The sequence below is a fragment of the Phodopus roborovskii genome, unplaced genomic scaffold (assembly GCF_943737965.1).
Source record: "Phodopus roborovskii unplaced genomic scaffold, PHOROB, whole genome shotgun sequence".
In the NCBI taxonomy this organism is placed as follows: domain Eukaryota; kingdom Metazoa; phylum Chordata; class Mammalia; order Rodentia; family Cricetidae; genus Phodopus; species Phodopus roborovskii.
The window spans coordinates 2,521,703-2,547,927 of NW_026125059.1; the positions used below are offsets into that span (position 1 = coordinate 2,521,703).

General features: G+C 50.8%; 1 protein-coding gene across 1 annotated transcript in view; it reads right to left on the minus strand.

The window, feature by feature from the left end:
- Positions 1–22,739, minus strand: part of Cdh4 (cadherin 4) — a 474,888-nt gene extending 452,149 nt beyond the window's left edge. The window contains exons 1-2 of the mRNA XM_051185090.1: positions 22,606–22,739; positions 20,590–20,701 (exon numbers count right to left, since the gene is read on the minus strand). Of these exons, the coding sequence (XP_051041047.1) occupies positions 20,590–20,701; positions 22,606–22,665 (172 nt within the window). The 5' untranslated portion in view covers positions 22,666–22,739. The remainder of the gene's footprint in view (positions 1–20,589; positions 20,702–22,605) is intronic.
- Positions 22,740–26,225: the final 3,486 nt, after the last annotated feature.

Genomic DNA, 26,225 nt, shown 5'->3' on the forward strand with positions numbered 1-26,225 from the left:
ATTCTTAACATCGGCATTTACTGTTCCCGGGGGTGACTGGGAACACCTACAATAAACAATACACTTATTCAAGATGCCATTTCCCAACGACACACGATTGACCCAGTTGGAGTCTACGCGGAAGGAAAGAAAATTACTTAAAACCTGATAAGGGGGACTACACTAAGGACACCTCAATAACTGCATGGAGGGGATGCCTTCCTGATAAAACAAGCACCTTTCAAAGAGAGGAAACAATGTGATTTTCTGCCTGGTGGGGGAAGAAGGGGTGGGTGGAGGGTGGATGCAGCCTCCTTATCTCAGGAGCAGCCCTATGGTCCCCTGGGGCCGGAGAAATGATTAATTGGTGCCTCCTTGAAGTGCAAGCTTAGAAAAATGCTGGGGGACAGAGAATGAGATCCTTCCAGATTTCTCCTTCTAGAACCCCACAACGGGCAAATTTCCGAAGATGCTGAGTGCCCGTAGGCTGGGGCCCTGGGACTGCTGAGAGGTCTGAGGTGCTCACTGACAGGTCTCTTCTCGGGACTTACTTTGTCCGGGGTGGGGAGGTGCAGGGAGGGGGACCACTAGGGACAGTTTTAGTGGGGAGGTCCTGCTCTTTCTGGCTATCCCCCAGTGCCCGCTCAAGCATAGTACATACAAATAGAAACAGGTCAGCGTGAAGTCCCACCCCAGACCCCAAAAGCAAACCCTGGCACACAGAGGGGATGTCACTCAAGCTTCACTTTCATTTATGAAAAGGCAACATCAGAATTCCCCCGAGTTGTGACAGAACCATCTCATTAGTGGCACTTCTCCTCCCATCCAAGGAAAGGCACAGCCTCCGGTCTGATGATGCCGAAAAATCTAATTCTTATTTTATGTTCGCGCAGCCTTGAGCACCACAAGAGGATGGCAGGCCAGAGCCGTAGAAGCTGCACCAGGTGAGCAAGGGAAATTGTCAGAATTCAAATGCAGACATATGTATGTCTGGGCTGGAGCCTCATATTCCAAGACAGCAGAGCCAGGGCCCGTGGCTCCATGCCAGCCTGTGGGGTAATTTAATCCTGCTCACCGAGAAATTACAAAGGCAGCCCACTGGCCTGTCGGTTGCGCTGATTCAGCAAGCTAGATGCAGAGGCCACCTTCCATCACTTAGAGAGAACTCTGTTGTCAATGGGCTCGATTTAATATAGCAGAAGATACTGGACCCAAAGGGCTTTAGGAAATTAGCATGGAGAGCAATTAATTTTTTAGCTGGGCTCTTTGTGCATCTTCAAGATGCAAAGGCCTTTGCTCAGACCACTCAAACTTGAATCCCGTATTAAAGCCAATGAGTCAGGGATGTGAAGGTGGAAATACTCAGTCAAGGGATTCGAGTTTCCCACTCCCTGGCTTTCCTTTAAAACCTCAGGCTGGAAAAGCAGGCCAGGGAATAAACATACAAGCCTGGAGACCTGAGTTCAATGCCCAGAACCTACATAACGATGGAGGGAGTTGTGTTCTGACTTTTGCATGTGTATACACAAGTGTGCCTGCGTGCACGCACACACACGAGCACACACACGCGCACACACATACACACATACACACCAAATACTGCAGAAAGTTCTATAATGTCTGTGTGGGCATTACAGTCTATATGATCCCTTTCATTGTGGTGTGCCATACTGTCATCATGTTGGAAAACTGAAGTTTACCCAGGTTATTACACTCAGGGCTTTTAAAATTACCCTTCCTGGGGCTCATTAAAGACACTTGGGGTGGCCAGATCCACCACGGTGCACTTTCAGGGTCCAGAGAGCCAGAGATTCTGTTACATTGCCCCAGAGACACTAACATACCCCCACTATAGAAGATGGGTCCTTTCCCTAAGATGCCACCCCTCAATCCCAAACAGAAAGCACTCAGTGCGCTGTGCACCAGTTTCAAAGGATGCAGAGCTTCAGAATGGATTTTGAAGTCCTCTGTTCTTTTGGCAGTATGACATTTTATGTCTTGTAAGCTATTTTTATTAGCCAGGATTGTAGGAAAGTGGCGTTTACCACCCATTAACCTTTCAAGCATGCAACTCCATCCTCCCCCACATGGAAGTATATCTTACACTCAAGAGGGGCTCAATCCTTTAAGCTGTCTAGGTCCTTTAAGAATGAAAAAAAAAAGTCATTGAAACCACCTTTCTCTCCTCAAGAAATCATAACTTATAATTTTACAGACTCCTGATCACAGTTTTATACCTCTCAGCCTGCATGGCACTCTGTTCTTATCTTAAAATATAAGAACCGGATAAGGCAAGTTTTATAATCCCTTCTTTGTTAACTGGGGGAAGATAAAAAAAGATAAGATAAGAACTAAAAAGTCTAGTTTTAAACAGTCAGAGGCCCACAGTGGGGATAACAGTAGGGGGCCCACAGTAGGGCTATCTCTATACTAACTTGCTTCCAACCCCACAAGCTCCTGAGCACGTCCTTATTAACCACGGCATGACACACAATTCAGGAACAAAATTAATGACACAATTAGTAAATAGTGTGAGTGATGCTCACGGATGCTCCTGTGTTCCCTCCCACCCACACCCCCATGGAGCTTTAAATAAGTCACCCCATAATTTATTCAACTTTAAAAAACACGCGTGGTCAAGTCTTCAAAGGGAACCACAGAACTCCTGGGAAGGAGCCAACACCCATCTCCTGGAACCTGTAGAGCCCAGGTTCTAGGAGTGGGCTTGTTGTGGGAGTTTGGGGTCCCCCATAGACTGGAAGGGAAGGGTTCCTGTAGTGAGTTATTCACTTTTCCCCCACCCCCAATGGACGTGGTCAGTGCACGCTGTAGACATTGCCAAGTCAGGGTAAGACAGCCTTTATACCTCCCTGCTGTTGTTGTGGTCTGTCAGGTACTCTGGGCCTTAGCCAAAACTGGTTGTACCAACACTGCTGTGAGACCTTGGGTGACTGTCCAGGTGGCTTGCTGTTTCTGTCCTTGCTGCACCTTTTGGAAGTTGCCCATCCGCACTTCCTGTCTACCCTAGTATCGTTATCTTCCTTCTCAGGTCTTTGATGAGGTTGAAGATTAAACTATCACAACTATTATTCTCTCTTCCTAGTTAGATATATCAGGTACTAGACTTATGTTTTCCAGCTTAAGACAACTCTATTGTAAACTCCGTTATGCCTTCACCCTAGGACTAGATATGTAGGTCTTAAGTTTGTATGTTCTCAATTTTCCTTTTCTTAGAGCACACTTGGTTGTTCACTGTTTTGTATATAGTTTTGTATCAAGCCTAAATCTTTTCTTTGGATTAAAAGGGGAACTGTAGTGAGATATTCACTTTATCCGCACCTGTGGCACTGACCACATCCATTGGGGGGGTGGGGACAGGGGCGGACGTTATCTGGGCGAACTAGGTCTGGGGAAGGGGCCCCAGAGCTCTCTTGATTGTAGAACAGGGACAGGAGAGCATCCAGAGGCATCCTTGGGACCAGAAACCTGCTGGAGTTCATCTGTCTCTGTTGTAAGTTATTTCTTCCTGAATAAACATCTATTCAGCCCATTTGTTTTTCCTGATCCTTATTACATCACAATAGGTTCCCTTTCTATGGATGTCCTCTCTCTTATCCCAGAATGAACTGGCTCTTTGGGAATGCTTTGTAATCTTTGGGGACTGATTCTCGTGGTGGCTCTGAAGACCGAGGCTGGGACCAAGACAAGGAGAGGGGATGATGCTCTTCTGGACAAAGATGAGAAAGGGTAGGATCCGGCTGGGCTCACTCACCAGGTGCATCAGACTCTGAACCACAGTCTCCAGGCAAGAAGCAGCCTGGTTCTGAGACCTTGCACAGAGCAGGGGTGGAGGTTGGGCCTAGCTTCAAACCCAGCCCTTCCAGAACTCCAAGCAAGTGAGCCTGTATCCTCACACACCTGAGTCCCGAACTCTGTCCAAAGAGTTCAGAAGGCATCTATTGGCAGCGGAGAAGGAGGTGCAGCACAATTGCTACAGACAAGTGCCTGCCCAGGAAGGACCAGTCCAACAGGCAAGAGCTACAGAGCCATGCTGTCCATTCCCAAGGGGGTGCTGGCATGGGATGATGATGGTCAGGAAAGTTTTCAAGAACCAGACACCAATGGGTGTCCCCAACAATGAGCCACCGGCATGTCTGTGGACACCTCATTGTGGGAGAAAAAGGAAGCAGGCATCTACACCTCCACGCCAAGCTGCCTGCTAGGAAGGTACAATGAGATAAGGGCCTGCACATCTGGCCCCGAGCTCACCAGCAAGCCAGGCCACTGCTCCTGGCTCTGAGCTCACCAGCCAGCGTGGCCCTTCATCGTTTACACACTGCTCCTGGCTTCACCTCGAGGGACTGGCTGAGTTGCCCTAAGACATCAGTAGAGGAACATCACCTTCAATGTAGGGGACCATGTTCTGTTTCCTCTCTTACAGACTTGGAGCTCCCCCTTGACCTCAATCCTGGAGAAGCGACAGGACCCAGACAGCCTGGGGTCCAGTAGAAGTTGTCACCCTCTGGAAAAGGCAGGTCAAGTGCCGCTCCACACTGAGGTACCCAGGGACAGTAGGGAGCTATCATACCTGGGTAAGACCCCGGCAGCATGAGGAAGCACCCATGACATCAGGGGCGGGTGTGACAATTGTGCAGCTCCCAGAACCCAGGCTGTGAGGTTGTCCCCTCCAGCCACCACACTAAGCTTCTACATTTGGCAGAAGAGTGGCCAGACAGCCGGAGAGCCACTGCTGTGACCAGAGACACAAACACCTGCAGCCATCAGTGATGCCTTTCTGCGTCTCCACATTGGAGCATCATGGGGAGAGAAAAAGCTTGTTGTATAAATACTTCTTCCCGCATGCTTCCATGTATGGGCAGCAGAGGAAGTACTCCTTGTCTCTGCCAAGCAGTCTATTCCCGAACAAAGTCCCTAGATTAGCGAATGATTCACAAGTATCTTAAGTATCTCCTATGAGCCACAGCCTGAAAGTCCCATTTGACAGAGGCAGCTGATGGGCAGGAAATAAATATACATATGTATGGATGTATGTATAGGATTTAAGTTCATTTTTAATTATGCATATGTGTCTGTGTGGGTATGTCCACATGGATGCCGGTGTCATGGCAGAGCTGTCTCATCATCTGGAGCTGGATTTAAAGGCAGCTGTGAGCTACATGATGTGGATGCTATGAACGGAACTTAGAACCGTAAGAACGATATGTTCTCTTATCTACTGAGTCATCTCGCAAGCCCGCTCCATATACATTTTAACTACAGAGAGACTGTTTAATACCACACTGTACAATGTGCAAGGTGACATTATGAGTCCGAGAAACTTTTGTGTCATTCCATCTAGATGGAAAGGAGGGGCACCATCTTAGTCACTCATCACACTAAGCTTAAGGACACTGGTTATAGTGGGATGCCTTGGTGTTTAACACAGGCGCTCACAGAGATGCCGGCCCCTGGAAAGCCCTCCAAACTTCATGAGCATCAGATTCCTGGGCAGGCAGGACGAGTCCAGGCCCCACTGCTAGGATTCCCAAGTCAGTGGAACGTGTCTTAGCTCACACTGGCCACTGGAATGGGTGAACAAGCACTTCTTAGTGCAGGATGGCAGATGGCCTAGTCTCTGCAGACACAGAGGCCTGGGGCCAGTCCCTGGGGAGTGAGTGGGACCGCAGTCCCCCGTAAGTTCCAGGAAGGACCTTGGTTTGTGGCTACATCACTCTGAGCACTGGCTTGGTTCCCTCACGGCCTCCATCTCTTCTGTGTCCCTGGTCATGAAGATTGTTGTGGGGTGTAGGGCACACTCAGCTAACTTGGTGTCTTAGTCACTGCTCTGTTGCTGTAAAGAGACCGTGGCCACAGCAACTCTTTTTTCTTTTAAAGCATTTAATTGGGAGCTTGCTTAGAGTTTAGTTTATTATCATCGCAGAGGCGAGCATGGTGCTAGAGAAGCAATTGAGAACTACATTTGGTCTGGAGAGAGAGAGAGAGAGAGAGAGAGAGAGAGAGAGAGAGAGAGAGAGAGAGAGAGAACTGGACCTAGTACCGGCTTTTGAAACTTCAAAGCCCACCCCCAGAACACACTTCCTCCAACAAAGCCACACCTCCTAGTCCTTCTCAACCTATCAAATAGTTCCACTCCTTGGTGACTAAGTATGGAAATCTATGAGCCTATCAGGGCCATTCTTATTCAACCCCCCCCCTCACACACACCTGGGATGACATCATGGTAAGATTCTTAAAGGCACCTGCAAAGACCTTTTCTTTACACAGTGCCATGAAGGTTCCCAGAAGACGGACCTTTCGGGGCCTCTGCCCATCTCACTGCAGAGGGTCTGGCGGAGAACACAGAAATCCAGCCAGTTGAGCCAGCACCAGCAAGGCAGGTTCTAGACCACCGTTAAACGTTCCAGACCTGGTTTTCAGAGTAGGAAGTCAAGGCTGGTCACCTAAGTGACCCCTTCCTAGCCAGGTGTTCTTACAGCCTATTGCAGGTTCAGTCTGGGTGGTCCTGAGGTTGCCTTTCAATCTCCCAGGCACAGTGGCGTAGGTGGTGTGGTGGTCCATCCTCATTGTCAACTTGACTAGGGTTGAAACCACCCATGGGACACACTTCTAGGTCTGTCTTTAAGGGTGTTTCCAGACAGAGTCTGATGAGGAAGGAAGCCCCACCCTGTGTGTGGACAGAAAAGCAATGGTCTGGGGGGTCCGGGCCAAATAAAGAGGGGAAAGAAAGATGCAAGGTGGACACTGGCCTTCTCCAGCCTCTGTTTCTGTGGCCTAAACTGTCCCCGTCCCAACCCTGTCCCCATTCTCCTTCAAAACGGATTGCATTCTTTTGACAGTGAGCCCAAGCCACGCTTTCCTTTTAGTTGCTGTGTGTGTGTGTGTATCTGTGTGTGTGTGTGTGTGTGTGTGTGTGTATCTGTGTGTGGTGTGTGTGTGTGTGTATCTGTGTGTGTGTGGGGGGGGGTGTGTGTGTGTATAGCTGTGTCTGGGGGGTGGGTTTGTATGTGTGTGTGTGTGTGTATCTGTGTGTGTGTGTATCTGTGTGTGGTGTGTGTGTGTGTTTGTGTGTGTGTATCTCTGTGTGTGTGTGTGTGTTTGTGTGTGGGGTGTGTGTGTGTGTATAGCTGTGTCTGGGGGGGTGGGTTTGTATGTGTGTGTGTGTGTGTGTGTATCTGTGTGTGTGTGTATCTGTGTGTGGTGTGTGTGTGTGTGTTTGTGTGTGTGTATCTCTGTGTGTGTGTGTGTTTGTGTGTGTGGGGTGTGTGTGTGTATAGCTGTGTCTGGGGGGGGTGTAGCTGTGTGTGGGGTGGGTTTGTATGTGTGTGGGGGTTTGTGTGTGTGTGTGTAGCTGTGTGTGGGGTGGGTTTGTATGTGTGGGGGTGGGTTTGTATGTGTGGGGGGTGGGTTTGTATGTGTGTGGGGTGGGTTTGTATGTGTGTGGGGGTGTGTATTTGGTCAAGATGATGAGAAAAGCCAACAATATAGCAACATAGGGATCAAGAAGTAGGGTCCTCTGTCTGCATGGCGCATCGGCCTTCAGAACTGTTTTGCAGGAGGAATTTGGAGAAGTGCGGAGCTGTGGGCTAGAGATGCCACAGACTCCTGTAAGTAGAGCTTAGTGGTCCTCTGTGATGGGAATTTGAAAGAACTGTGGGAGAAGGACATGCAGAGCAGGTTAGGCTCACGAGGCTTCAGAGGAGGAGGAGTCTTTCTGGATGGGTCAGAGGCCACCCTGACTCAGGATCTATCTCTATTCTTCCCATTCTCTTAAGCAGATTGGCACTAGATGCAAAAGCAATAGCTGTGGCTGTTTGGCAGAGCAAACTTGGCACAGCCTCTGCTCACTGCTCCTGGTCGGATATACAATGGGAGAGACCAGACAGATATGAGAAGGGGAACTTATTTTTGGTGTAGAAGAGAGAGCAGAGAGCAAATTCAAAGGTGCAGCCAAGCCAGATCTGTAAGAAGCATCTATAATTGCCAACGACATTTGTGTGACCAAAAAGAAACCTTCCAGATCCCAGGGGATGGCTCATCAGAGAGGTGCCACACAAGCCTGAGGACCTCAGCTGACTTTCTCTACACCCCTATCAAAGCTGGGTGTGTCAGCATACACCCACAATGCCAGCACTCAGGGAAGGGGTGGAGGCAGGTGGGTTCCTGGAGCTCACTGCCAGCCAGCCAAATTACTGAAAATAAGATGAAAGCACACACATTTAATCCCAGCACCCAGGAGGTAGGGGCAGGCAGAGCTCCGAGTTCAATGCTAACCCGGTCCTCAGCGTGAGTTCCAGGACAGCCAGGGCCAAACAGTGAGGATCTGCCTCAATAACTTTCTGAAGTGTTTATCATAGGAAAAGTATTTCACATTTTCTCTGGACAGGATGGTAAATGCCCTTAATTATAGAAGAGAGAGAAAGGGAGAGAGGGAGAGAGAGAGGGAGGGGAAGAGAAAGAAAGGGAGAGAGAGAGAAAGGGAGAGAGAGGGAGGGGGGGGGAGAGAGAAAGGAGAGAGGGAGGGGGAAGGAGACAGAGAGAGGGAGGGGGAGAGAGAGAGAGATTAAAAATAAGGGTGGAGACGGATTGAGGAGGGCACCTAACCCTGACTCTAGAGCCCCCTCTATTTTTCCCACAATAACGTACATGTGTACAACCCATAGGCAACGCATATAAGCACCTTTCACACACACAATTAAACAAATAAACACCTTTCACTTTGTACTGAAGTAATAGGAAGGGTGTCTTCCAGGCAAACTTCCATCCATCACAGGACAGGTTCCAGTTTGGGAGGTTGTGAAGTACTTTGGAAGCTGTGAGCCTGCACTGTGAATCAGTTGGAGGGGCTCCCTGTTGAAAGCAACTACCAAAGGAGGTCTTTTCCAAGGCCCAGCCAGGAAGGCACATGGAGGCCACTCTATCTGTGGGTTAGAGGGCGCTGGTAGCAGAATGTAATGGCACCATCCACACGGCATTGGTTTTGCAGACATGCAGAATGCAAGAGTTATAGGGCCACGAAGGCTTGCGCCGATGTTTAACAAACACCAGGCGGTATGGAAAGGCTGGTTCCTTACACGGAAGCCTGGAGTGTGGCTCTGTAATGGATGTACCTTGTGGCATGAGATGGCTACCAGCCTGGGGGAACCAGAGACCGAATGCTATTTTGTAAAGTGATATATTTGGGTGTCAGGTTGACAAAAGGAGGGACTTGTGCAGGTTAATTTTGATTACCTACTTGACTGGGTTATAAAAACACCTGGGCATTCATGAGATTCACCTGTGGAGGTGCCTGTACGGGAATTTCCAGAGAGTGTTAGTGGAAACGCACCCTAAACATGGGTGGCTTTATCTCACGAGCCTGGGTCTCTTTAAGAAGAAGGGAAATGGGAGGAAATCCAGCTGACTGCTGGCATACTTTCCCTACTTCTTGATTGAGTAGCCATGGACCAGGCTACTCATGCTATGCCATGGCAGCCTGTGTTCTTCTGCAAGCCAAAAGGATTCCTTCCTCAATTGAGATAGATTGTGTCAAGTATTTGGTCATGGGAAGAGTCATCAATACAGGTGCTATCCAAACTTTCATTTGGGTAACTCCAATGAGAAACCTGACACTCCAGTCAGACATGCAAATACACTCACAGGCTCCTGCAACAACCCAGAACCAAGCCTTGCTCCCCTTTGGAGTGCTCGGGGACACCAGGAGCCAGGTGCAGGCTCAGGACAAACATAAGGTCCACCTTCCAGGGCTGGAAGTTAACTAGCTTGTGTTTCGATTGGAACAGGCACCCACAAGGGGGACAAGAATACCTCCCATGCCTGTGGCTCACCTGTGTCCACTCTCTCAGAAGGGAGGCACCCAAGCACCACAAAGATCATCTGACCATTAGTGAGGTACAGGCAGCTCTCAAGTGCCTGTGGATATTCATCTGTTCCTAAAGGCTTACCTTAATCCTCCCTAAATCCCCACGGCCTGTGCTGTCAGCGAGAAAACACAGTGAATCTGAACCAACAAGGCCAAGTTAAAGCAGTTATGTGGGAAGTCCTTAGCTTTTGAGCAAGGTCTGTCTTCAGACCCTCTCAGGACCCAGCCTCCTCTCGGTGGCCCCTGGGATGCAGCTGCCCTCTGGTTCTTAATCATGGACACTTAATTGTGGATGCAGGACATTGCGTGGCTGTGGGTGTGTAGGGCAACAGGAACTGAGAAGTCAGCTGTAAAGGCTGGAATTCTCCTTTTCACGGAGCGCTTCCTAACAGCAGCGGCTTAGTGCCTCAGTTTCCTCCACAAGCATGCCAACGTGGACTGCTTCTGGGTGCAGAGAGCTGAGCAGGTCCTCATGTGTGACAGACAGACAGACTTCTAGAAGTGGCTGCTGTGCTGCCGTCATGAACCCTGACCCTCTGCATGGGGCACTGATGAAGTAAGGGGAGCTTCTATGGTTGGTGAAATTAACGGTGCTGGCGTTGGGGGTGACCAGATTGTCATCACAGGTAGTCCTAAAGCAGATGAGAGGTGCAGTAGACTCTAGACTCGATGCACTGCTGCCTGGGGGTGGAGGGCACGATGGTCACTGCAAACTGGAAAACCCTCCCCTGGATCCTTCAGAAGGAACCAGTCTGTCACCACTGCACCCTCCTTTCAGCCCGCCGAGACCCAGAAGTGTTGGCCAATAAACTCCATGTTAGTGTCAATCATCTTATAATAATACTATGTGATCTATAAATCTACAGAGCCTAACTCCATGGCGTGTGACCCAAGCATCCCTTAGAATCACCTGAAATCTGTGGGTAGCAAAGCAGAATCACACAGGCTCACTCTCCAGACACTGGCTGCTTCCCTCACCCTTGACCCCGATGGGACATTGGAAAGTAATGGCCCTTGTAGGTACAGCCTAGTAAAGTGTTTTGTTGTGTGAGTCTGTGCTGCTGCTAGAACATGGGGTTGCAAACACTAGCCAAATGCTTTCCCACCACGCTCCATCCCCAGCCCTTTGTTCTCTTTCAAACATTATGTTTATTCTTATATATTTGTGTGTGTGTGCATGTCTGTGTGTGTGTGTCTGTGTGTGTGTGTATGTTTGTGTGTGTCTGTGTGTGTGTCTGTGTGTGTGTCTGTGTATGTGTGTGTGTCTCTGTGTGTCTGTGTATGTGTGTGTCTGTCTGTGTGTGTGTGTCTATGTGTCTCTGTGTGTGAATGTCTGTGTGTGTATGTGTGTCTGTGAGTGTGTGTGTATGTTTGTGTATGTCTGTGTGTGTCTGTGTGTGGGGTGTCTGTGTATGTTGTGTGTGTCTCTGTGTGTCTCTGTGTGTCTGTGTGTGTCTGTGTGTGTGTCTGTCTGTGTGTGTGTCTCTGTGTGTCTGTGTGTGTGTGTCTGTGTGTATGTGTCTGTGTGTGTTTCTGTGTGTGTGTGTCTGTCTGTGTGTCTGTGTGTGTCTGTGTGTGTCTGTCTATGTGTGTGTGTCTTTGTGTCTCTGTGTATGTCTGTGTGTCTCTGTGTGTGAATGTCTGTGTGTGTGTGTCTGTGTATGTGTGTCTGTGAGTGTGTGTATGTCTGTGTGTGTGTCTGTGTGTGGGGTGTCTGTGTATGTTGTGTGTGTGTATGTGTGTGTGTCTGTCTCTGTGTGTCTGTGTGTGTCTCTGTGTGTGAATGTCTGTGTATGTGTGTCTGTGAGTGTGTGTATGTCTGTGTGTGTGTCTGTGTGTGGGGTGTCTGTGTATGTTGTGTGTGTGTGTATGTGTGTGTGTCTGTCTCTGTGTGTCTGTGTGTGTGTCTGTGTGTCTCTGTGTGTGTGTCTGTCTGTGTGTGTCTGTGTGTGTCTGTCTGTGTGTGTGTCTCTGGGTGTCTGTGTGTGTGTGTGTCTGTGTGTATATGTCTGTGTGTGTGTCTGTGTGTGTGTGTGTGTGTGTGTGTGTGCGCGCGCGTGCGCATGCATATGTCACATAAGTACAGAGGCCTTAGGGACCAGAAGAGGAGCTGGAACTGGAGTCACAGGTGGCTGTGGACTGCCTGTAATAGTCTGAGTAAGAACAGGCCCCATGGATCATATATTTGAATGCTTAGTCACCCAGGAATGGTACTCCTTGATAGGGTTAGAAGGATTCGGAGGCGTGGCCTTGCTGGAAGAAGTGTGTCAGTGGGGGTGGGGCTTTGAGGTCTCAAAAGCCCAAGCCAGGCCTAGTGTCTTCCTCTCGCTGCCTATGGAACAGGACGGAGCTCTCAGATCCAGTGCCTGCCTGGATGCTACCAGACTCCCTGGCATGACAATAATGGACTAAACCTTTGACACCGGAAGCCCCCAGTTAAATGCTTTCTCTTATATTAGTTGCCTTGGCCATGGTGTCTCTTCGTAGCAATGGAACAGAAATTAAGACACCACTCATCATGGGTGCTAGGCACTACTCTCTGGAAGAGCAGCAAATGCTATTAACCACCGAATCACCGCTCCAGCATGCCATGCCCCACCCCTGCCCACCCCGCCCGTTTTGAAAAAGAACATAGAAAATAACAAGTGCTGGTGACGAGATGAAGAAAGAAGACCACTTATTCACTGTTGGTTGGGATGCAAACTGGGGTAGCCACTGTGGAAATCAAGATGGGGTTTCTCAAAACACTAAACATAGAATTAACATTACCCAGCTATACCAAGGGACTGCATCATACACCCAAGGGTCTATATCCATATATTCAACAATCTACATCATATACTAAACAGTCTACATCATATACTCAACAGTGTACACCATATACCCTAGGGTCTACATCATATACTCAACAGTCTACACCATATACCCTAGGGTCTACATCATATACTCAACAGTCTACACCATATACCCTAGGGTCTACATCATATACTCAACAGTGTACACCATATACCCTAGGGTCTACATCATATACTCAACGGTCTACACCATATACCCTAGGGTCTACATCATATACTCAACAGTCTACACCATATACTGTAGGGTCTACATCATATACTCAACAGTCTACACCATATACTGTAGGGTCTACATCCTAGCATAGAGATATTTCCACATCCATGTTCATTGCTTCTCTGTTCATGACATCAAGGAAGTAAAGTCAACTTAGGTGTTCATCAACAGAAGAATTGATAATTCAAGTGTGGTGCATATGCACAATGGGATTTCATTCAACTATAAAGGAAAACAAAACCATGAAAATTTCAGAAAAAAAAAACGTGCTGGATTTGTAAATTATTATGTTAAGTGAGATGGCCTGTTTTCAGAAAGACAAAAGCCTTATGTTCCATCTCATATGCAGACCTCAGCTTTTAGTTGTTCTGTGTGTGTGTGTGTGTGTGTGTGTGTGTGTGTGTGTGTGTGTGTGTAGGTAGTGGGGGATCATCAAAGCAGAACGGGACCATGGGGTGGGGTTCCCGGGGGTGGAAGAGTATGGATAGATCAATGAAAACAAATTTGCAGGCTAATTCACAAAATCAAAAGCACAGTAGCAGGCTGCCGGGAAGATGGAACTTAACACATGCAGAATTCCCCGAGACAGTACTGGAGTCAGCAGAAAGGGGGCAGCCCAGAGCCAGGGCAAAATCCTGTCAACAAAACACTGGGTTTGCAATATAGGCCAGAGTCCCTGGGGATGAAGGAGCAAGCAGATGCCAGGAGGGTAGTCATAGAACTTACCACCTGCGCAGACTGACGTTCATGGCATTTTTTACAGTGAAATTCACTCACAGGAAAAAATTGCTCCTTCAAGGAGTCAGAATAGCAAGCACATTCTTGGAAAAGATGAATGCCTGCCTGCTTGCTCTCACCTTGTGATTAGTTCTGCCATTTACTTAACCACACTTCCACCGGGGAGAAGAAAGGGCAGGGGGAGGGGCACCCTGTCCTCACGTTTAACCCACATCCCTTTGCAAACTTGGGAAATTTCCACATTGTGAAATTAAGATCATGAAGGATCATGAAGAAACACGCCAGGTGTCCACACACAGCACACAGTTCATTTAGACCGTACTATGGAGCTTATTGTTACCTTTTAGTCAAATTCACAAACCCAGTGGGGAAGAATTGGAAAATCACTATTTCTGAAATAAAACAAAACAAAACCTGGAATGTTCAGGCGGCTGATATGAAAATCATGGGCTGGAGAGATGTCTTGGTGATTAAGAGCGTGAACTGTTCTTGCAGAGGACCATGGTTCAATTCCTAGCTCCCACACGGGGTGCTCATCTGCCTGTAACTACAGTCCCAGGGGATCTGACACCCTCTTCTAGACTCCACGGGCACCGGGCATGCACACGGTGCACAGAGGTACAAGAAATCAAGAAACTTATGCACATATAAGTAAATACATTTTAAATTAAAAAAAGAAAAAAGATCTAACTTCCATTTGGTTGAACGGATCTGTGCCTGGCTAGAGAGGGCACCATGGAGGAAATTCACACTGGGAAACAAGGACAGAAGGGCTCAATACACAGCCGGGACCCCAGGTTCCAGCAGAAAGGACTCACATGTAGGAGATGAGGAATATTTGTCCCCAGATCTTACAAGAGATGTTCTAGGCAGGTGGAATCCCAGGGCCTTCATATGACTCTGTGATCAACCCCCCCCACCCCCCGGGTTCCTACTGTCAGGGGTCACATGTAAGGCAATAGTGGTTTCATGAATAAGCCCAGCCGGGAGCAAGTATGTTCAGGTTTCCAGAGCTGGCCAGACGTGCATCTAGAATCTTCCTTGCTGTATGCCCAGTGCTAACACAGTCTGGAAGCCAGGGGAGAACCCTGCCCAGGATTGCCAGCTACCTGTCCAGCCTTCCAATGCCAGAGCTGATCGTAGAAGCCCAGGGACCCAAGGAGTTAGGACACAGTCTAGGAGCATGTCTAAGCGTGAGTGACCACTGTTGAGGGCTTCTGACACCGAGTCTCCGTGATGCAGCTGTCTGAGCAGAGAGACAATCAACACATCTCTTGGTTGAAGACACCACGGAGTCTTCGGTGTGTGAAGCCCCTCCCCCCCACTTCCTGCCTGGGACTAGTGTGCTAATCCTAGAAGCTGTAAAGAAGGTTATTTTCTGACATTGGTGTGTCACAGGGCTAGAGGACCAGAGAGCAGTAAGGAGGGAACCGTGGTCCATGGTGTGGGATGTGGTAAAGAGCCACACTCCTTTGATTAAACTTTCATTTCCTTGTGGGCAGTGGGACTCTGGGGTTCATCTCTGAAGACAGAACACACAGGACAGTGTGTGCACTTGCTCCAGTGGCTGCTAGCACCCCCTCTCTCCGTGACCACACACTCCGGGATGAGTACTATTTCTCAGGCTTTACCTGTGGGCCCAGCTCCCCCCTGTCCTACAGAGCCCTGCTTCCCATTCTGCACAGTAGCCTTGTTTAGGACACAGGACAGAGAAAAGCTGCTGGAAAATCAATAACTCTGGGGCTGAGACAGTGTGGACATTCTGGGGGAGACCCTGGAGGGGCAGCTGAGAGAAAGCAGCGGTGTCTCATGCTAACAGCACATTCCTCCCGCCACGGGGACAGCAAGCCCAGCCTGGTGTTCAGGGCTATGTGCCCTCAGCCTCAGGCTCCTCCGCTCCTGTCAAGGCTGCCGTGTGCTGAAGAACTGGCGTGTACAGGGAAGGCACCCAGCGTGGCCTCTGCTCCTGCAGGGTGCCGAGGACACGCCTGGAGCCAGTACTTCCTGGGGGCTTGGGTGACACATTTAATGTATTCGTGTCCCTGGCTGGAGGAAGAGTCAGAAGCGGCGGCTATTTGTTTCACTTATTTAACAAATATTTACCAGTGTGCTCTACGTGTTTCCCCCACCCCAATGTGCCAGGAGGAAGGTCCAATGTATAAAGGAGAAGAGGCCCAGGCCTCAGGCTGGGTGGAGGAGCAAGGGCCAGCAGCAGCTCGGGCAGGGGCTCAACAGCCGGTGCCCACCACCATTGCTGCCCCTCAGTGGGGGCTGGTCTTAGTCACTCACCTGTGGGGTGTGCACGCTCCCCATCTCGCCTTTGCCAAGTTTCAAGGGTGCATCTGTGCTCGGGTCAGCTCCACCACCCTGAGAGTCACTAAATGGCTACTCTACCACAAAGGCCATGTCTGTGTTGCAGATAGATGGAAAGGGACACCAGCATGGCCAGCTTAGTCTTTTCTTCTTTGTCAGAAAAAAAAAAATTAGAAAGTCTAGCTTTCCCAGAAACCTAACCTAATTAAATACCTCTGACCAGAAAGAGGCCACATTGCCATGTGGGTGTAAAAGCATATAGACATTTTAAATGGGGCCCACAGTCAACATGGCCGGGCGGCCTGTGGGATCTGACGGCTCCAGACACACTATTAGTGTCTTGATTTTACCCTGAATGGCAGCCCCTGCTCTGCCGTGCGTAGATCAAGGATGCCACTTCCAGGCCATTCATTCACTCCCAGCAAGGCCTGGCCAAATCTCCCTATCAAACCGCAAGGACAAACAGACACTTCTCGATGAAGTATAAAAGAAAGATTGGGCCGGGGGAGATGGCTCAGTTGTTAAGAACACTCACTGCTCTTTCAGAGAACCCAGGTTCAGATCCCAACACCGCATAATGGCTCATAATGGTCTATACTCCAGTTCCAGTGGATCTACTGCCCTCTTCTGGCCTCCAAAGGTACTGCATGCACCTAGCACACACACACACACACACACACACACACACACACACACACACACACACACCGTTAAAAAACACTCAGGAAGATGACACCTCTTGAAGGCAGAGCTTGCTAGGCTTCAACAGTGTCTTACACACTGACCCCAGGTGCCTTCCATGACTTTTGCCCAGCTGTCCTCTCATACGGATATGGACCAGGGGTTGGGCATAGCTCTCAGCACTTGAGAGGAGGAGATGGGGGAACAGGATAGGCTGGAGTCATTTTTAGCTACACGGTGAGTTGGAGGCAAAGTTGGGCTACATGAGGACCAGAGAGGGAGGAAGGGAGGAAGAGAGGGAGGGACAGAAAGGAAGAGAGAGGGAGGAGGAGGAAGGGGAGAGGGAGACCCTAGCACTGGGAAGTGCCATGTACTGGCCACTAAGGCTGTCTGCATAGCATATTTTCCCTCTTCTTCCTAACACAGGGCTCCCAACTCTGTCCTGGGAAAACTGGTTGGCTCTCCATCCAGCAAGTGGGTTATGAGGGGTGTCAACCAAGTGTCACAGTGCATTTTGTGCAGCCCCGAAGACCACGCCACCTGGTGGTAGCCAGTGAGAACCCTCGCAGGGTTACATGGGACACTTTCCTGAGACTAGAAAAAAAAAAGCAAAGGGTCTTCTGCTTCTCCTTCTGCCCTGAACTCAGATGCAACACAAGGAGCCGTGGCAGCTGGTCTGTGGCGGTGTGCTAAGAATGAAGATTAGATCTGACCTGTTGCCCCAGCCCGTTGACCATAGCTCAGCACTCAGTGTGCTATGAGTAAAATTAACCCTGCTTATTTAAGGATCTGTTGGTCAAGTGTGTTGGAATGACAAAAAAAAAAAAAAAAAAAAAAAAAAAAAAGACAGATCAGTAAACTCTGCAACCATCAAACTTTACGAAAGAGAGACAGTTGGTTGACAAGGAATAAGTGTGGCCAGTACACAGGTTGTCCCAGGCTAATAGAAGATGTAGACGGGGAGGAAACCTTCAAAGGCAGACACCAACAGCATAGCCCTTCTTTCTAACTTCTTTGAACTCAGCACACACTCTCCTGAGATGACCAACCAACCCCAATCCTCCTGTTATGCGGCAGGCAAACAGCGGCTCTGCCAAATCACCTTCCTCCATGATTGCGGCAGGGACCCCACGCACCCATCCCCTACTCCCCTGAGACACCTGAAAACTCCTCCCCGACCTGGTGTTCTTCAGTGAGGCTGGGCAGGCTGGATCCAGACTCTGCCCTTGTTGTGGGAAGACAACACGGAGCACCACACCAGCGTGCAGCGGCTTTCCTGGACAGGTTGACCGTTAATAATTTACCAAGCAGAGACAGACACACCAGCTTAAGCACCTGGCCCGGCCTGAAGCGGGGTTTAGAGCAGGCTGCTCGATAGCCCTCAGGACCTGACTGTCATATTTAGATATTAGCATGTGTCAGCGATCATAAGCACATTACTGTAAAGACAGAGCCAAGGCTGCGCTGCAGGCAACATTCCACGTTCGCCAGCAGAGGCGTCGGGGAAAGGCAAGGCCGAGTAGACGGGTAACAGCGAGGGCCCAAGGAGCACCCTGCTTTCTGTGCGCGGAGGTTCTTCTCCAAAGGGCTGCTATACATATACTCATTACCCTGTTGGGAAAAACTATTTTAAGCCTAATTAGCAGGGTTTTTTTTTTTTTAGAATGCAAATGCTTTTCATTTAGACATAAAACAAAATGCCACGACATTTCCTCCACCCATTTATCACAAACAAGTTAATTACTGTGTAACAAATCTCCCCTGCTGGAATGTGGAGGTCCAAGGCTGCCGGTGAGCTGACTCAGGCACTAAGAGGAAAGAAGCCAAGGGACGGCCAGTAATAGCTCATGGCGTGCTCACCGTAAAACCACGACTGGGAAGCTCTGCTTGTCAAATTAAGTAAGGTTAAGCTCTCTCCCTCGGAATAACTCAATTATCAGTAGTCATTATCTATTTAGCACAGAACCTACCAGAAGCTCAGAGCTCTGAGCCTGACAGTCACCCTCGCTGTGTTCTCAGAGCGGCAAAGTTTCCTGAGCACCCTGCCTGTCCTAGCTTGAGTGTATTGCAGGCCTTAGTTTTCACCTCTGTGTATGCAGAATTACTTCTAAGATATGAACGCACCTTTGCTTGTAACATCTTGCACATCAAGCTCAAGGGGCAGAAAGCAGGCAGACAGCAGAGGGTGTGGGTAGGGAGAAGAGGAAGAGTAAGGGAAGCATGGATCCCAGACACCTTGAAGATCAAAGTCTCCCCTGAGCTAGGTCTGAGCTGTATGAAGTTCACCCAGATGTGCTAGGTGAGCTCAGGCCAGTACCCCATGCCTAAGAGGACCAGAGCACACACTAGGGCCTAGCAATGCACTCGGTCATGATGCCAGCAAGATCTAGGAAGCTTGGTAAAAAATGTGGAGATTTCTTTTCTGTTGTACCTTCTCCTTGTCACCAAATAGTATTTTTCTCTCAAGTCTGGGACACTGGGTGTGGCAAGATCTCCTTGTGCTTTTTAGGAGCTCCGGAAGTGTCAGCATGGTGGAGTAGAGAATGCAGCTACGGTAGGGAGGAGCCACAGTGAACATGGGAAGGTGACCGACCCTGTCAAATGCCAAATCAAAATACGCATGGAACTCTTGGAGTGTCCTGAACACACTTTCTCACTGAGGCCCATCCATTCCTCAGCCAACTTCTGAAGCGTTTCTTTCTCCTTCTTCCTCTCTCCCCCTCTCTCCCTCCCTTCCTTTCTTCTTTTATGATCAACAATAGTCAATAGCTTTGGCTTCACAATTTGTAAGATGAAACACATAAAAGAAGTTGGATGCTATCTTACTTCACACCATTTGCTAAGAATGAAAATATGAAAGATTCCTGCTAGAAGGGGCCATGTCCCGCAGGTGGGAGCAACCATCTGACATAATGGGATATCATTGTCACCTGTGGAATTCATGCCTGAGAACCACACAACCAACTCCCCCACAAAGAAAGACAAACAAACAAACAAACAAAAAATCTCATAGTTCTAAGTCTAGGACTTTCTCTCAGAGTGAATTTCCAGCCACTTCGGACTCATGCTGACATGCCTAGAACAGCACTGACTTGCAGGCTGTGCACCTGTGCACACCTGTTCACAGACAGCTGTTTACTTCCTACAACACAAACCCACAGGAGAAGTCCTAATCTTCAGACTTCAGAGCCAATATGGCAATTAGGTTTTGATACCCTTTTTGGAAGCCAACTCCCCCGGTCTCTGTGATATCAAGGCAAACTTCCTGGTAACTGAGGCCGAAAGCAAAAGCTCCTAGACTGAAACCTGAGAGTCCAGCATTATTCCCCTACTTTATGCAAACAGAAAGTTTAATTAGTTTGTCTGGGAAAAGGAAACATTTGCAATGAGTTTCCCAGACATCTCCCTCTGCCCCTCGCACACCTTGGTTCCAGAAACTCATTGATGTCCCTCCCTAGAGTGTGTGTTTTCCTGTCATTGGAGGGGCAGTCGTGAAAGCCACATGCCACAATTGTGAGCACAACGTCGTCTGTGGGCTTATTTACCGAGCTTCCAGCAACATCGTCTGCTTTGTCATGCATTTCAAAGTGGAGATAATTTAAGAGTCCTGCATTCCATACATAAAAATACTCAGTAAGGAAGTCTCCCTGTACAGCATTGGATGACATGTTGCTCTGAATTCCCATTTGTTGCCCAGGAAATGATTCACCTCAGTCCAAAATGACAGGCAGGCCATTGGAATCATTCACCAATCGAAAAGAGCCTCTCAGTTAGTCCACTGCAACCTCATTGATATCACAACCATCTCTTTGCAGATATCAGGGCTCCAAGGCCAGCCAAGTCTTCCACTTCATACCCCCACCCCCTACACACACACACACACACACACACACACACACACACACACACACGCATGCACGCTTCTCTACCTCTGAGTAGTTTCTCTCCTTCCAGGACATTCGGGGAAATCAAGGCAGTGTAGTCTTCTTCGGAGAAGCCAGCCTTGCAGGCCTCTCTGACTGTCAGATCCTCGTGGTGGGCCTGGGGATGGAAACGGAAGATGTGAAAGGAAAATAAGTTCACAGAAATTTAATCCAGCTCACATTCGTCGCGGCCACCTCACAAGCCTCTCTGAGAAGAGCAGACAAACCACCATCTCCACCCAGAGGTGGTAGTGGGATCCTCTCTGGGGGACTTGAGGCCAGGAGAATCTTCAGAATCTTCCCGCACTGGACAGCTGCACCTACTTCTGTGGGAATCACAGGGTCAGTGATGCCCAGACCTGGTACCAGAGGGGCCTTATTAGCATATGGCAGGGGGAAAGGCGGAGAGGCGCTGAGGAGACATGGGTGAGCACCAACAGGCTTTGCTAGTGGTTCACCCAGGCAAAGCCAGGCAGCTGGAGAGGGAGGGGGCTCTGCTAGGAACCATCTCCTCAAGCTGTAGAGCTCTGCCTTTAGACTAGGTGCCTCCCTGGGCAGGCCACAGGGGAGGGGTTCCAAGAAAGGGAGCTGGCAAAATCAAAGAGATTCCAGGGCTGTTTCCAAGCTGAGCAAAGGGAGTGACCAGTTCTGCCACCAGACTGCAAGGAGGCAAGGTGTTCGTGTGTGTGTGTGTTAGTGTGTGTGTATTCGTGTGTGTGTTAGTGTGTGTGTGTATTCGTGTGTGTTAGTGTGTGTGTGTGAAGTTCACCCACCCAATGTCCTGTGCTCTTGTTCATTCTGAAGCCCCCGTTTCAAGCCTAGTCAGGAGAGAGGGTTCCCCTAACTGACCTCTGGAAGTCTAGATGTGTAGCAAGGGAAGGCAGTAAGCAGGGGGTTCCACCCAAGCTGCCAGGAACCAAAAGAGATAGCAACCCAGCCATCTACCGGGGAAAGGCACACCAGACACCCGGTCCCTGGTGGTGAGCTCCGGGAGCCACGGGCTCAGCCGGCACCCCGCGGTCTCGGCTTCGCCGACCGCCGCCAGAGCGGAACGCGACTCGCTGCCGGCCCAGTCCTCCAGCTGCGCGCGGAACGGCGCCGCCCGGGTTCGGCTAGGAGGCCACCCGCAGCCCTCAGCCCGCAGTTCGGGCTCGGAACCCGGCCCCGGGAGGCTGAAAGAGGGCTGGCAGGGTCGGAGATCTTCCTCCGGTCAAACTCAGAATCGCGTTGGATTCCTGGGGACCGCAGCTCCGAAATGCACTTGCAACCCACGGGAGGCGAAAGTCGGCCGGGAAAGTTTCTGTCCCCCCGGGGCGTGTTCCCCGCGCACTGCGATGGTTCAGTGGCCTCGGAGCGGGCGGTCCCCGGACCTGGTTCATCGCCGAGACTAGCTCGGCGTGGCTGTGAGCAGGCCACCGGACCGATCTGCCACGAGAGGGGGTTCAAGCCACTCGGTCTCCGCCCAGGGTCGCCGCGGGAGCTGCCGCTGAGCCGTGCAGAGGCCCCGCAGCGAGCTTGAGGACTGAGCAGAGCCGGCTAGGGACCGCGCAGAGACCGTGTGGGGACAGCGCGGGTGTCCAGCTCCGGTCCTCAGGCGTAACGCCTCGCTCTCCCGCCGCGCCCTCTTCCCGGTCCCCCTCTAAGTCGGGAGGACCCGCCAGACACCACGGCTACGACCCGCGCCCTGTAGTCGCCTTCGCCTCCCACCGCAGCGGCGCTCCGTGGCACCCGCGGGACCCGGGCGAGCGCTCCGCACAGCGGACAAGCCCGCGGCGGGCGGCTGGAACTCGGGATGAGCTGCTGCCGGGCGATGGAGGCAAGCGCTACGCCACGGAAGGCGGCCCCGGAGCGCAGGTCGGGCAGCGAGATGGCACCCCGGGTCCTGCCCGCTCCGCCCCGCAGCTCCCAGCTCCGATCGCGGGCGGCTTCGTGCAGCGCGGGCGGCAGAAAAAGAGAACCGGGGTAGCCCAGCCGGCACCACGGGTTCTCGGAACGCCCGCGAGTCGGGAGGCGGCAACTTACCCGGAGCGCGCCCGAGAGCCCGAGTAGCAGCAGCGGCAGCACCGAGCCCGTGGTCATCATCCCTGCCGCGCCGCGCCGCCCTGGCGCTCGCCCGGTGCCCGGCTTCCCCCGCCGCGGCCACGCTCCGCCCGCGCCCGCCCTGCTGCTCCCTCGCTCGCCGCCCGGGCTCCGGGAGCCAGGCCAAGTGGGCCGGCGGCGCGCTCCCTCCGGCCGGTGCGTCCGCCGGCCTCGCAGCCGCCCGCGCCTCTGTTCCGCGCGCTCGGAACTGCAGGTGAAGCCGCGCGGCCGCCCCGCCGAGGCCCCGCCCCTTCGGCCGGGCCTGACGCGGGCCTTAAAGGCGCCGCTCCCGCGCCCACTGGCTCGCTCGACAACCTCCCTGCCTGGCCCTTTGCTGCCCTGCGGTCTCGGTACCGCGGGACATCGGGAGCCCCGTTTGGGCAGGAGTAGCCAAGGACACTAGGTCTCTAGGGAAAAGACTAGATGGACTGAAGAAGGGATGTCCTTTGTAGGTGTTGGCACTACTTCGCCATCACTCCCTGATCTGGGAAACTTCTCAGAACCCAGAGCGGAGAGTGGACACTCCCTTCAGCCCTAGTCCCTAGTGTCTTCTAACTCCCCCGACACCGGCCTTTATGATGGCATCCGGTGCACTGAGCCACTCAGGAGTGTACTGTAAGAGGTCAGAGAGAGAAGGAACGGAGGTCATTCTCCAGCTGACAGGGCTCCTTTGAGCCCCCTATGTGGACCTGGCTCTGGGAACACTACAAGGTTTGGAAGGGGCCCTGCTCATTACTGTCGGTGCTGTGCGCCAAAATGCAGTTAGGCCTGAGAAGGCAAGGGGGAAAAAATCAGAGGCCCTGTAAAGGAAGGAACTCCAGCAGGCAGAGCTGTCAGGCGCTCTGTCAGCTCCCAGGGCAGGCCAGCTCCACTGGCTTCGCATGGGCAATTTCCAACCCCAGCTCTTAAACAAAAAACAAAAAACAAAAACAAAAAAAAAATCATATCGCTCCCATTGAAAACTAAGGGAAGATTGGAATGTGAGTGAAGACTTCCCCACTCCTCCCTTGGCTGAGCAATGAAGAGAAACGTGGAATGTTTGCTCAGATATTTCAAATGTTCTTTGTCTCTCTTCCGAGGGAATCTGTGTCCAGAATACAACAGTTCTGATTTGAGAAGAGTGTGTGAAATTGCCCCAAAGTCAGAGTCAGCTTGGACAGAGAGACCTTTCTCCTTACCCCTAAATGATGGATGGTACTCTAAGCCTTTGGCTGGTCTACTGATGTCCATGGGAAGCCAGGTTCTAAGCAACCCTGAGTGCACAGTGGGCTGTGCCAACGGGTATGAGGCTGGGGTTTGGCTGTACTCAGTATAGGAACACCATCTGTGCCAGCGTGGCCGGCCCTGCTCCACAGCTTGTGCCAATGTTGGCCTGCCAGGGCACAAAAGAGGCTACTACTTTAACACGGCTGGCTGGGCCAGCCTTGTCATGTTCAGACTGCCATGGGGCTTTTTCTGGGAAGACACAAAGAAATATTCACCCCAGATAGAGAGGTACCCAGACCAAAGAAGAACTTGAGTGCAGTCTGGTGAGTCGGTGAGTTTATTGGGGTCACTTGAAGGAGCACAGCCGCCTGGAGGAGACAGATATGCTGTAGACTCAGACCCATAGTCAGGAAGAGACCAGGAGCAAGTCGTTCAGGAGAATTCCATCCTGCAGCCAGTGCCCATGTCCCTGAAGACATGCCTCCCTCCTGAACACACTTCACCCTGCCCAGGAGAGCATTTTGCCGAGGAGCCTTGCTCTTCTCTGTATTGTCTTGAGATGCCATCTTCGGGGCTCAGTCTGTTCTTAGCAGGCAGTCACCCAAAAGAGCCCCTTCTTTCTCATGCTTACATTTTGGGCAGAGAACCATGTCAACTGGGAACACAGAGAGGTGGGCAGGTGGATCCTGAGGTTCAAATGGCAGACTTGGCACATCTCACTGTGGACTGTGGTTAAGTGTCAGGGAGCCTGGACCCTTCAGACATGCACCTTGGCTTCCTGACATTTCTCCTGGCATTAACCAGCCCTGCCATGAATCAGGAGTGGTATGTAAATTTATTAACCCCACCAGTGCTGTTGGTTGTAAAGGTTCCCATGATACAGCCAGGCTGAAGGAAGTCTAGAGAGTTCCTGTACTCCAAGCTGGCTACCAGCATTCACAGGCAGACCCGAGGACCCCAGGCATGGGCAGCCTTCTCCAAACTCACATATTCAGGGAGTTGGCTTAGGCATCTTACGGGAACCCATGTTTCTAAGAACAGGGCTCAGAAGTGTTGCAGTAACCCATGCGAGTCCAGCAGAGAGCATTGCTTTGTCAGACTTGTTCTGAGTGAAGCGGAGAAGGCATGCTGAGACACAGCCAACACAAAGCAGCTATGCCCAGGGACCATCCTGATCTGTCACTTGCAGTCTGGCCAGCTGCATGAACGAGCTTGCTTGAAAATCTAGGGTCTTGGGCTCCTCACCCAGTACTCTCTATTGTAAACCACAGAACCACACACACACACACACACACACACACACACACACACACACAGCTGCCACTCAGAAAGTTGTCCATCTACTTAGGAGGCAATCTGCAGATCCCCAATGAAGATGAAGATTCTCCAGGCTCAATCTGCAACATACAACACTGCTTTCTCCCTCCCTCCCCCTCTCCCTCCCTCCCTCCCTCCTTCTCTCCTTCCCTCCCTCCCTTCCACCCTTCCTTCCTTCTTCTCCCCTCCCTCCTCCCCTCCCTCACTCCCTCCATTCTTCCTTCCCTTTCCTTTTTTCTATTTTAAAGTCCAGGTTGGCTTCAAACTGACAGCAATCCTCCTGCCTCAGACTTCTGAGTGTGGGGATTACAGGGCTGAGCTAATATCATCTTTGCCTTAAGCTCCTTTCTTTCTCTTAATGTCCATACTAAAATCTATAATAAAAACTCTTAATATTCCACCTTTGCTTCATACAAAGAAAGGATGAAGATCCTGCCGCCATCAATGCTGTCCAGGGAACAGGGTCTTAGACCCTTGGACCTCTGCATCTAGCAGCCACCCTCATGGACAGTAAGTAGCACACACTTAACATTTGAGTGCCCTGGACGGAGGAGCCCGAGGAATGCTGTTACCTTGGCATTGGTCTGTTGTCTGGGGCTCTGTGGGTGACATATGACATTGTGGTCTGCTGCTGCCTACCAGTCCTGCACAGGGAAGCCACCGAGGCCTGGTACTTCGGAACCAGGAAAAAGGACCCTTGGAGGAAGGGCACTTTTGTTCCCAAGAGAACCTAAGAAAAGGCATCAGGGAAGGGGTGTCTGAGTGAGTGATTTCAACACCTGTGAAGCTGCTGATGTTTGCAAGCAGGGTTGTCTTGTCTTCTATATCTCCCACTTGTTGGGTGTATGGCAAGGGCTTCAGCTTCTGCAAGTCAAATGCTCACAGAATTCTGATTTCTCCTGTATTCCGTCTTGCTCTCTCACTCTGTGTGTGTGTGTGTGTGTGTGTGTGTGTGTGTGTGTGTGTGTGTGTGTTCATGCAGGTACATACCAGATGGTATGTCAGAGAGTGCATATATGTGGAAACTGGAGGTTGACTCC